Here is a 12,647-nt window from a genome sequence, read left to right on the forward strand (position 1 = left end):
AACATCAAACCTTAACATATATAATTAACCACACAAACTTCATAATAAGTATCATAGTTTGGCATTTCACCAAAGTAAATGTTTCCATCATCAACATTTATTATTAACTTAAAATTATAATATAGTTTATGAAGTCAAAGTTGAGATGAAGTCTTGTAATGAAACACTGATAAAGCATGAACACCATGATGTGAGCAATGAATCTAGCTCAAGAAAAGAACTAGCTCATCACAATTGCATCTCTCCACCTCCTTCTTCTTCTTGTTCATGTTGTCTGAGGATTTTTTGGGAACTTTTTTTGCAGATTCTGGAGATGATGCAATGACCCATTTGACATAGGCATGGAGCATTGAGCCTTTGTAGTGACCATGGTTGTTCTTCTTGCAGTTTTGGCGTCTCATGGTTGCATTCCAATGGTTCTTCACAGCATTCTCAGTCCTACCACCTAGTTTCTTTGCAATCTTTGACCATTTGTTTCCAAATTCTTGGTGCCCTTTGATCAGAATCATGTCTTCCTCCAAGCTCCATGTTCCCCTCTGCATAATTAGTTTGCACATTAATTCAAATCACATCTTTTGATTGATTATATGCCTGTACAATTCATATCTATTCTATTCAATATATAAAAAAAAAATTTACCTAAAAACATTATATACAAATGAACCATTTTAAGTGTGATCAACCCATATACATATATATACAATAGACTAAACAATCATACAACACAACACATTCCAGACTACTACACACCTTTGTCAAAAAACTACAACCGCAATCAAGTTAAAACGAGAAAAGACAAACCAGAGGATCAAGACACTGGTCAGAATAAAAGAAATCACTAGAGGAGAATTTAAAAATAATCTTGTTTAAATACAATTAAAAGACAAGATAATGAAAGAGTTATACAATTATACGTAAATACAATGCAAAAATTGTTTGTATTGTATGAATTAATTTTCTTACATAGTTAATTTTCATCTTAAATTTGTATAAAAACAATTTTAATTGCTTGAACTTCTCTTTTTACAATTTTGACAACAAAATTTGTGTTTTATTTATCACATTTTTTATCAATAAAAAATAAATAAAACAAATTAAAACATTCAAGAAACGTTTCAACTCGTAAAACACAGAGCAAATAACTTTCGACTAAATAAATATAAATAATATCATCTAGAAAGATTCAACCGAGGACATTACATCTTTTTTATCGACAAAAGATATAAAATAAATTAAAATATTTAAGAGACGTTTCAAACCGTACATAAAACAGAACAGACAACTTTCGACCAAATAAATATATATATATATAATATCATCTAAAAAAATTCCATCCAGAACATTACATTTTTTTATCGATAAAAAATAAATAAATTAAATTAAAATATTTAAGAGATATTTCAACCCTATCCTATATAAAACAGAAAACAGACAACTTTCAATCCGTATATAAAACACAAAGCAGACAACTTTCAATTAAATATATATAAATAATATCATCCATCTTCAAAAGATTCAATCGAGGACACACAAAAATAAGAATTGAAAGAGAGAACCCTAATGTTTGGTCGAAGTTGATTGTTCCATCTTTCTCGACATTGCTTCCCAATTCTGCCCTGTAGTGCCTTTGCAATTTGTGACCATTTGGTAGGCCCAAATTGATTCACCATTTCCACAAGAACCCTAAAAACCCACAAATTCAGATTAATTAAATGTCTTTCCATGAATTTTTTTTCCATAAACTAAAATCAATGCAAATCAGATACAAAATCAGTCACTAAATATTTTTTATTTGAGAAAAACACAATTAATTAAACAAAAATAAAAAACCAAAGAAAGAGAGAGAATAGGAAATCACACACCTATCTTCTTCAGGAGTCCAATATTGCCCTTTGATTATGGTATCATTTTTTTCCTTTTGATTAGAGTTCCATTGACCATCACTTGTCACCATTAATTCACAGTTATTAAAGAGTGAAAATGGAAATGGTGATGATATGGAAAATGAAGCTAGAGGTGGATGAATTAATTCACATATGAGTGTGTTATTTTGGTAGCCATGCAAAGCATCCATCATTGTTTTGTTTAGTTCCAAAGTCAAAGGATGGGCATGGCAATCAATAGCAAAGCCTATGAGGGAAGATCCTCCACCACAAGGGGTGGATATCCCAAGCGGGGTGGTAGGGTTGGAAAGACCCTCCATGGTAGAGATAGGGATGCAAGTAGCCATGTTCATGGGGTGGAAATGAAAAAGGTGGAAGGTTTTGGTTTGGTGGAACATGGTGGACTCAGAAATTTTTGTGAATCAAACAAGGTTTTCTAGAGAAACTAGCTACTTTACTTGAAACTATGCATAAACAAGGGAAATATATAGATAGAGAGAGGGAGAGAGGAGGAGAGAGATTATTGTGATTAATGTAATTATTGAAGTTCTGATTTGCGCTACCGTTACTCAGAAAACTCAGAAGACGACATTATTTCTTCCTTTTTTTTTTCTCGGAAGACGACAATATTTATTCTTTTTCTTCTTCTTGAAAGGAAATTCAATTAGATGAATTTTAATTAAAATAGTGGATTTATTTATTATTATAGTCCTTCTTACACTTATATTTTTGCGGCAAAACACTTTATAGTAAATCAAAGTGTAAGTGAATGACAAAATTTATCGCATATCCTAAAAATGCATAATGACTAGCATGATATAATTTCAAGAAATCAAATAATTTAGACAAATGTGAATGAAAATTTCTATATTTTAACACACAAAATGGTAATTAAAATCTAAGGATGAATCAAGAATAACACAACTTTCACTATAAAAAAAATCATTAAATAGCAATCAAATTTAGAGACAAAAAAATAACTAGTCATTATATTAATTAAATTAGATATTATTTTAGAGACTAAAAAATATTTGTATCTAAAGTAGTTTCTATTGTTAATAAAAAAATTATAGAATGGTTTCTAAATTGGTATCTAACCATTAGCTACTTACTACTTTATATTATAAATTAATCTCTATTAGTTTTTTAAAGACACCAACCATTAGTTTTTTAAATTTATATCTAAATTAGCTACCAAAGTTTTAGCTACTAATATTTTATATTATAAATTAGTCTTTAAAAAACTAATAGAGATTAATTTATAATATAAAGTAGTAAGTAGCTAAAACCTTGATAGTTAATGGTTAGATACCAATTTAGAAACTATTTTATAAATTTTTATTAATAATATAAACTACTTTAGATACCAATAATTTTTTTAGTTTATAAAATGATATCTAATTTAGACAAATAGTAACTAATTATTTTGGTCTCTAAAATTAGTTTCTATTTAATAATTTTCTTGTAGTGTTTCACTAGACACTCTTTAACTGTCAAGTGTTTTAGGTTTGTATTTACACTAAGCACTCATACAGATAAACACTATCATGCGATTAGCAAGACTCTAGTGTTCACAACAATTGAAAAACATGCAACCTAAGATCAAGAAAACTTCACAAATGATGTAATGAGGTAAAGATAAAGGTAGGTAAAATGAGAAAAAAAAAAGTTTAACAACCATAGAAAAACAAATATAAGTATCATGACAATTCAACTCCTTTATTTATTTTGAGATATATTTTTTTACGTATAATTTTGTGTTATTTTTCTAGTAAATTGAAAAATTAGTTGTGTATTATTTAAAAGATTATATATAAATAAAAATATATTATATAGTATTTACTATATATTAGTAAAACACATTTTATGTTTAACTTAACCTTATGGTATGATTATATTTAAACCATTTTATTATATTACTAGTTGATAAGAGATTTGTATAACATATATACATATTTTTTTTCTTTTTTTTATATATATTTTCTTAAAGTAGAAGTCAAACAGACTTGAGACATAGACAAATAATTTTTCCTCTTATTTTACATAATAAAGTTTTCTTTTGGGAGAAAATGAAACTAGATATAAAAAATTATTTTGAAGTATATATTCAAGGGAGATTTAAGAGAGGTGGAATGGATAAAGCATTTGTGATAAGGAGAAATGTAGTGATGGTAGTTAATTAGATATCAATTTAGAAAGTATTTATTAATAAATAGAAATTATTTTAAATATTAATAATTTTTTAAGTTTATAAAATAATATCTAATTTAATTAATATTTTGAAGACTAAAAAAATTATTGGTATTTACAATAGTTTATATTATTAATAAAATTTATAAACTAGTTTCTAAATTGATATTCAATTAGCTATGATGGTTTATAGCTACTAACTTTAGAATATGAATTAATTAATAACTAAAATATTGGTAGTGAAGTAGATACTAATTTAAAAACTAGTTTATATATTTTATTAATAATAAAAAATATTATAGATATTAATGATTTTTTAGTTTTTAAATTAATATTTAATTTATTTAATATAATAATTAATTATTTTTTATGTTTAAAAATTGGTTTTTATTTAATAATTTTTTTATAATGTAAATCAAATTAAAATAAACTCTTTAATTGCATCTTTTGTCTCTTCTAGCACTTTGTTTGCAAGTTGGAACTATGGGCTGGGTTGAAGCCATAGTAGTATTTCTTCAAACAAAAATCATCTTTATTAAAATATTAAATAGCTTTCCTCATAATTAATAAAAATATTCATTGTCAAGTTTAAAATTAATTTAGCAATTAATATATATGCATAAAAATGCTTAACCTCCCCATTTTATTTAATTATGCAAGTTATCAAGTTTAACATTTTATTGAGAAGTTAATTTAAGCTGGTAAGAAATTATTAAAATAAAAAATAAATTTATAATTATAGGTATGATCTTTAATATCTAAGAAATTGTGCACTCTCAAGGATTATAATTTTACCTTTTTTTCATCAAATTTTTTAGGATTAAATTAGTCTTGAATGATGTTTAAACTTTTTAAGAAAAATTTAGATTTTGATTATGGTAATGCATGACAAAATATTGGACAAATGAAGTATCAAACCTCTTTTAGAAGGTATATATGATCATTAAATAAAAGTATTGAAAGAAACTTGATTAATAAAACATAATTAATAGAAGCAACTTCTGGTATTGGAAAATGTAATGTGGTTTTTAGTATACCACATCTAAATAACTTGTACTCAATTTTGTTTTAATTAATAAAAGAAATGCTAAGTAATTTTAAATAATTCACAATTTTATAAAAAGTAATTGAATTTTTTTGAAGTAATTTTAGAATATTATGTGAGACCACTCCAATAAAAAAGTTGCTTTTAGTAACCTCTAAACATCTAGATCAAATATTTGAGTATAATTTCTTTTTTTATAATTTTTTATTGCTATTACAAAAGTTTGGTGTAATTGTATTTACTATCAAATGAATATATTAATTTTATTTATTTTAATTTGATAATTAAAATTTATTTCTTGATATTTGTTATGAGACAACTTACAAACTATAAACTATTTACAATTTGAATATTATATTGTGTTCTATAGTATTATGTTTAGATAGTTTACTATAATAAAATTATTAAATAAAAGTTAATTTTAGAAGAAAAAAAATAATTAGTTATTATATTAACTAAATTAGATACTATTTTATAAACTAAAAAACTTTCAATATCTAAAATTAAAGTTAAATGTTCACTTTTTAATTTATTTTAACTTAAAGAAGTTGGTAAAATGCATGGTAATAGGTTAGAAAAAGCTACATTAGTTTCTATTATTGATAACTAAAATAGGTTTCTATTTAAAGATTTAATAGTAGTGTATTAACATTTTCCTATAGGAAGGAGTTCAACTTAGGTCCACTTGAGTCAAGAGTATGTAACAATTATATTAAAAGACATTTAGTGATCTTGATTATAATTCTTTTTAATATTAATAATAATAATATTAATAATCATTTTTTTTATCAACAATAAAATAAATAAATAAATAGGGACCACTTCAGGGGTGGTCCAACCCGTATACAGAAATACTTGACACCAGTCTCCTATTAGAACGCCTACCAAATTAGCAAAGGGATAACCATACCAACACTAACCAATGTTAATGAATCAGCCTCATACAAACCAAAGGATTTAAAACCCAACTAGAATAAGGGAAATAAGCAGAACGAGACTTTGTATAAATCCAAGATCATACATTTACTTGCACCGAAGCGAACACTTCAAACACTACTATTAAATATAATAATAATATTAATAATCATATCATTAATAATTATGTTATGATTAAAATTAATATTAATTATTATTACTACTTGTTATTATTATATTTATTAATATTATTAATGCTAACATTATTACTATTATATTTATTAATACTATTAATGCTAACATTACTATTATATTTATTAACATTATTAATGTTGATATTAATATTATTATTAATAATAATATCATTATTATTGTAATAATATGTTAATTGTATTAATAATAACATTATTAACAATGTTAATATGAGTGTAAAAATTGGAAGAGAAGAATATACATAAATTGTTGGAGAATAAAAATTTAGTATAGTCACTAATTTTGTTACTGATTTTTTGTGACCGATTTTGTGACTGATTTTATAACCGATTTTGTAATTGATTTCTATGACCATTTGTAAATGATTTGGTGCCAATTTTGTGATTGATTTTCTGTGATCGATTTTGTGATCGATTTTCTGTGATCGATTTGATGACAAATTTTCTATTACTAAAAATCTAGTCATTATTTTAGTCATTAAATCATAAAAATAATTTATGGACACATTGATTTGGTCACTGATGGTAACCACATTTTTCGATCACTGATTTCGGTCATTATTCAACAATTTTCTAATAGTGAGAAATCTCAAACAATATGACTTGTGACTCAAGCTTTGTGTGGAACACTTAAGCATGGCAAAGGTGTTGTGCATGTGTCTTGAATATGTGCTAGCATGTGACATGTGGTTGGGATGCTCAAGTCACTATACAAGAAAATATGAAGAAACTAGACCAAAACTCATAACAATGAAAATACTCTCTATAAATAAAACTTAAATTAGCAAGTTTATCAACACATGCATTCCCTTCACAAAAAATGTGAGAAACCCTAAACCTGATTTTCCTATTACAAAATATCCAAAGAAATAGTAAATACACATAATACAATATTTATTATGAAGTCATTGTATGTTAAAATTTAATAACAAATTAAATGTGAAGCCTTTATGTATATTAAAATGAAGTGATGAAATAAATATTGAAGTTTTAAAACTGAAGAGGCATTTATTATTAGAGGAAAATACATGTGTATACTTTAACTGTCAAAAAATTTGATTTTTTTCTGCAACTTTGAAAAGTAATCTATTTAGTTGTGCTTAAACTTTTTTGATAATTTTTTAAATGGATTCTTTCAATGCAATAATCACAAATATTCACACTAATATAAATTCATTTATTGTCAAAGTGAGAGAAGATATTATTGGTGCATGTATACCAAGTGCACTTACTGAAAAAAAAACGTAACAAATGTTAAAATGCGTAACAAATACTAATAGAGAAGAGTGTAAATATATTTTAATTAAATACTTTTCTTGATGTGTGAAAAAACCTTAAACAGCATATGAAATGAATTGGAGAGAGTATAACTTTTTACCTAATATTTAATTAGTTTTTATATATGCATAAAAAAAGTAAAATAAAAGTATAGCTGTTTTACCAAGAAAAAGACAATCTATGACAATTTTTATTTCCGTAAAAAAAAATCTTAAAAGCTATGGGTATATGATATAATGGGATATAATGTGAAACATGATAGGATAAGCTATAATCTTATCCTGCGATTGGTGCATAAAAGATAATAAATTAAATAGTTATAGGATATAATATAAATTATGTGTAAATAATAACTTATATTAAAATAACATCATTTCTAAAATTGACTCTATATAGCTGGCACTAACTAATCAGAATTCTCAAGGTTTATTTTATTCTCTCCTTACTTTTTTGTTTTTTGAAACAGTTTCACTACTCACTGATGAATTGTTCATCCAAAATCTCTTAAACTAGAAGAAACATTTTAAAATGTGACTTACAAAAAAAAAAGATAGATACAGCCAAAGCATTTTCTCATCTTTTGTTATATAATCTTATTCAATATCCCTGAGTTTCATACTCTACTAATTGTTTAAGTAATGCTTAGATACATTTTACAAACTAATTTTTTTTTAAAACAGAAATCAAACCCGTTAAGTAATCATGTCAAAAATAACTGGAAAATCCAGAAGTTCAAGGGGTATTCCAGCAGGGCAATTACTTCCTGCACCATATTACTGCACCCAATTATAGTATGAAAAGATGCCCTTAAATAAAATGGGGGTACATATCAAAACATTCCAGACCCCTTTTTCCAGAATATGTTTCTGGATATTTTTTTTGGGAACAAATCTTTTGTATTGTGGATTTTTTTATCTAGAATGGGATCTTGATTTTTGTTTCTGAATTTATATTTCCAGAACACAATAATCTCTTCCGGATCTACTTTTCTGGAATGTATTATTTCCAATTCCAGATTTTCATTTCCAGAATGAAGGGCATTTTCAGAAATTTAAAACTATGTAGGGTGTAGGTTCAAAAAGATTGGGTGTAGGAAGAATTTGCCTTCCAGCAGCTAAAGTTTGAGAAGCCACATCATGACCCATCTAAAGCTTTATATCCTCTCTCGGATAAGTTATCAGTGTGTGACTCACCTTCAAGCCAAAAGACACTCACTGGCATGAATGGAGATATATGCCACAGTCTCCTTAATCTAAAGGTACTAGAAATGCAATCATCCAAAAAATTGGAAATGCATCAAATAGAGAATACCTACCACCTTACCCTTGAGCTTTGACTTTCATGTAAATGAACAGAGTAATCAATCAGGAATGAAATGTTACATTGTTAATAAAAATTTCTAGTTTACATAAATTGTAATCATTCAAATTGTAGAACAATGTCCCTGTGAGATCTTTAAACGGAAACACATATACCTGTTGGAAAGTCTCCTTAATGTGGTTCCCCTAGACCGCAATTGAGGCAGCTTTCCAATAATAATACCTACAGAATTTATTTTTTATGTGCCCCTGATTGGTACATAGGGAGGGCCATGAAGAGGTATAATGGACTAGAGCCAGGGCTATCTTTGTATATTTATTCATTCTTATAATGAAATCATTTTCACTGACTCTCATCTAAGGTACCCACAACGCATTTCTCCAATAAGAATTCAGCATTAACCCAAGCATGGTATTTATCTGATTCAAAAATTAAGGAAAAGGGCGAAAGTAATCCAAAGAAAACAGAAACTTTGTGCATTATTGGGAACAGATGAACATGTCCAGGGCAGGGAGCAGAGCAGCTACTTAAAACATAGCATAGGCATAAACAAACAAACAAACAGGAATAACCACATATAATAGGAATGACATAATCGCCCTTGCAAGTACGTAAAAACCTATATAAGACTTACTTGAGAATGATATACAAAACATTTAAGAACCCAATGTTGTAATGATATTGACAGGTACAAAAATCTTGGAATATTTTGTATTACTATCTCAACGCCCAAATATCTTTTAAATGGGATTCTTAGCATTTAGGAAATTAAGATCACCTCCTACAAATTCATCATCAACCATAATATTTCTCATGTTAGAAGCATTTATCGTGGATGACTAACATGTCCAGTGCAATGCATACACACAGAACAGTTCACAGAGAAAAATCAACATCTGAATGAAAAGAAAGTGAAATTTTATCCAATGGTAATATTAAATTAAAAGAGTAAGAGACAGAAATGAAGGACGCTCACAAACTTATTGAATCACAGAAAGGATACTGAATAAAGATGTGCAATCTTTTCCTACTGCCTTCATCAACATATCAACACCTGCAAGATTTTCCCATTTTGTAACAATATGACTCTCAGCTAATATTAACATCTTTTTAAGAAAATTTAGTTTTAATGAAACCGGTAATAGGAACTATAAAGGATAAAAGTGAACTTGCTGATTGAGTTGATAGCTGTACCTCCAGGGTGAAACTTCATATATGGAGATATATTGTAAACACGGCCTTTTAATACAGTCCACATGTCACCCTCTGTTTTGTGTTTTCTAACTTCGTCAATAGAAATAAGTCTCTTGTTTGATTGCCCTTTCAAACCTGGCACAACATAGATCAAGTTGAGAAATTGCATCATCTTATTCTTGAAACTAATAACAAAAAATTCAGTATGAGAACCCGCAAGATCTGGATGAGTCCGGGTGAGCTTGAGCCAGTCCATTTGACTATAGCCTTTTTCAAAGGGAACTTTGGCCCGAACCGTCGGCTTCTTAGTAGAATTCTTCTCTTCTGGCAACTTCGACAACAGTTCCTTAGCCTTACTTGGTACGAATTTTGGGGCGGATTGACTGGATTCATTTGGCTGACTTGAAGTTGTGTTAGTAACGGTGAAAGACAAAGAACCAACAATCGCCTCCTTAGAGTTGGAACCATTGGATAAACCATCCTGACCAGTACTAGTTGCATTTGAAGATTCTTTAATGGAAATATCAGCAACATCTGAAGCAAGCTTGTTCGTTTCAAGATCAACAGGTGCACCGACCTGTAAACACACGGTATCAATTACGTTTGATACGTGAACCATCATAAAGAGAACGATTTAAGGGTATAAGTGCGTAAAAAACAAAATAGCATTCATGCCTGTTACCTGACAAAATGTGAAATCATCATCAATGTCCATCTTAGAATGAGTGAAGATTATATTACGTTTTAGTAGCTGCAACTGAATTTTGCAATAATGAAAAATCATATTTAGTTAATATATTTAGTTAATATATTATATGATCACAGCATCTAATTCTAGGTATTTATTACCTCTTTCTTCTTCCACTCAAAATTTCTTCCCACTCTCTGCCACTGCCCCTGCCCCTGTGGATGTGAAATTCCATAAATACAATTCAATAACCACACAAAAATAAATCATAAATTAATTAATACAATTTTCCGGAGAGGAATAAAAGGCAATCAAATTGAAACATCAACCCTCTTGGCTGGAACCATAAGCAAGATGATTTTCGAATTACAACTTTCACCATAAACAAGGTTTGCTATACTTCTTTCTTATAAGCTAACAACTCTCTAAATACAATTCTAGTAACTCTATTAACATAATGCTAAGTTATAATACTCTTATTTATAGACTAAACCTTACACATCTAACCTCACTCTTCTGACATATAGCATGCATGTCATAGATTCTAACATCAATGAGACCACTGTACAGAAGAAGAAAAAAACTTCACTCTTCTGATATAGGTTTGTAGTTGAACAAGTTACATTTGATTATGTCTTTCATCACTAACTCGATTTTTTTTCGTGGCAATTTCAATGCAACCAGCATTACAAAGCAGGAGAAGAACAGAACCTAAAACTGAGATTCTTTCATTGAATGATTAAGCTCAATCATTCTTGATTATTTTATGCATTGACTAAAACATCACACCACCATATGCAAATCACAGGAGCACATTCTTCAAAATCAAAAAGTAAAACAAAAACAAATTCGTAATTTCTGCATAATCTTAAGCAATTACCAGCCCGATTGAAGGAAAATCCTCGCGAATCGGAAGCTCCTTCGTCGATTAGGGTTTACCTAAGAACAACAACACATCACATGGAGAATCGAAGAATGAAACGCAGAAACCAATTGAAGGAGAATCGCAAACTATTACCAAAACGCTTCAATACCAAAAATGCTTCAACGAGGAATTGCAGCAAATTGAAAATTCTTAAGTCAAATATCATAAAGGAAGAGAAAATAAAAAAGACCCTTGGTATTCTTTTTCATTTTCCAAATTAGCGTATCAGTTATTATTTATTTGTTTATTTATTTTGAAACGACAAGTTTTAAAAATAAACATCAATATTAGAAATATTATGAGTTTTCTTCTTGCAGTCTCACTCTATCATATTCAACTCAACTGAATAAAGTTACAGAATATTAAAGTTAATAGATGAAAAATATGTAAAAAAAAAAATTAAAGACTTTAAGAATATGATCGACCATATGTAACACCTCTCATAGTGTAAATACATACATTAATATTTCAATAATTTAACCCATTTGTATCTTAGTATAAGTTAACACACTTTATAATCAAGAAAAACAAAAATAATATAATTGCATTACATTATTTCAAATGTAATATAATATTGATGACAAATTATTATTTATATATAATTAAATAAATAAACCAATTAATCTAAAAGAAGAGTTTTTAATCTACCAATTTCTTCAGCATTCTTAGGTAAAAAATAAAAAAGATTTTATGTAAAGAGGTCTTACAATATCATTGACAGAACCAGAAATAAAGTCTAATGGGTGACAATTTCATTCATCATTTTTTTTTATATGTATATATAAATTAAATTCTATATAATATATAAAAAAAAATGAATGTGAGATATCATATTAATAATGTTATAAAAATATTATAAAATTATAATGGAATGAGTTATTTTTTGCATGATAATAGCTAAGAACTACCTAATGCAGTAACTTTTAGATTCATTATAGAGATGTACTAAAAGAAATTTTAAATGAAAAAACTATGTAGTGATATGTTAAGATCTATA

At 27.4% G+C, this 12,647-nt stretch overlaps 2 protein-coding genes across 3 annotated transcripts; both read right to left on the reverse strand.

Annotated features, from left to right (window-relative positions):
* LOC137836365 (transcription factor MYB98-like) lies at positions 1-2,337 on the reverse strand. The gene is made up of 3 exons (XM_068645094.1): positions 1,863-2,337; positions 1,557-1,683; positions 1-536 (listed from the first exon to the last, which is right to left on the reverse strand). Exons 1-3 carry the CDS (start codon positions 2,279-2,281, stop codon positions 204-206), a joined length of 879 nt encoding a protein of 292 aa, XP_068501195.1. The 5' UTR covers positions 2,282-2,337; the 3' UTR covers positions 1-203.
* Positions 2,338-8,885: 6,548 nt separating this feature from the next.
* Positions 8,886-11,880, reverse strand: LOC137836775 (cytochrome b5 domain-containing protein RLF). 2 transcript variants are annotated; one of them, XM_068645502.1, is made up of 8 exons: positions 11,744-11,880; positions 11,606-11,664; positions 10,887-10,940; positions 10,720-10,794; positions 10,251-10,614; positions 10,038-10,172; positions 9,847-9,897; positions 8,886-9,262 (listed from the first exon to the last, which is right to left on the reverse strand). In XM_068645502.1, exons 4-8 carry the CDS (start codon positions 10,750-10,752, stop codon positions 9,186-9,188), a joined length of 660 nt encoding a protein of 219 aa, XP_068501603.1. In that variant the 5' UTR covers positions 10,753-10,794; positions 10,887-10,940; positions 11,606-11,664; positions 11,744-11,880; the 3' UTR covers positions 8,886-9,185. The 2 variants fall into 2 exon arrangements, with proteins under 2 accessions (XP_068501603.1, XP_068501601.1); XM_068645500.1 differs by lacking the exons at positions 10,887-10,940; positions 11,606-11,664; positions 11,744-11,880 and having other exon boundaries at positions 10,720-10,814.
* Positions 11,881-12,647: the final 767 nt, after the last annotated feature.

This window comes from Phaseolus vulgaris, chromosome 4, assembly GCF_000499845.2.
Source record: "Phaseolus vulgaris cultivar G19833 chromosome 4, P. vulgaris v2.0, whole genome shotgun sequence".
Lineage (NCBI taxonomy): Eukaryota > Viridiplantae > Streptophyta > Magnoliopsida > Fabales > Fabaceae > Phaseolus > Phaseolus vulgaris.

Excerpts from the sequence above, each read along its gene's own strand:
- LOC137836775 (XM_068645502.1), bottom strand. The coding sequence starts at position 10,752 with ATGGACATTGATGATGATTTCACATTTTGTCAG. Across the intron at positions 10,173-10,250 it reads GACTCATCCAGATCTTGCGG|GTTTGAAAGGGCAATCAAAC; the intron begins GTTCTCATACTG and ends ATGTTGTGCCAG. Across the intron at positions 9,898-10,037 it reads TATGAAGTTTCACCCTGGAG|GTGTTGATATGTTGATGAAG; the intron begins GTACAGCTATCA and ends AAAATCTTGCAG.
- LOC137836365 (XM_068645094.1), bottom strand. The coding sequence starts at position 2,281 with ATGTTCCACCAAACCAAAACCTTCCACCTTTTTCATTTCCACCCCATG. Across the intron at positions 1,684-1,862 it reads TGGACTCCTGAAGAAGATAG|GGTTCTTGTGGAAATGGTGA; the intron begins GTGTGTGATTTC and ends GTGGGTTTTTAG. Across the intron at positions 537-1,556 it reads AACTTCGACCAAACATTAGG|AGGGGAACATGGAGCTTGGA; the intron begins GTTCTCTCTTTC and ends CTAATTATGCAG.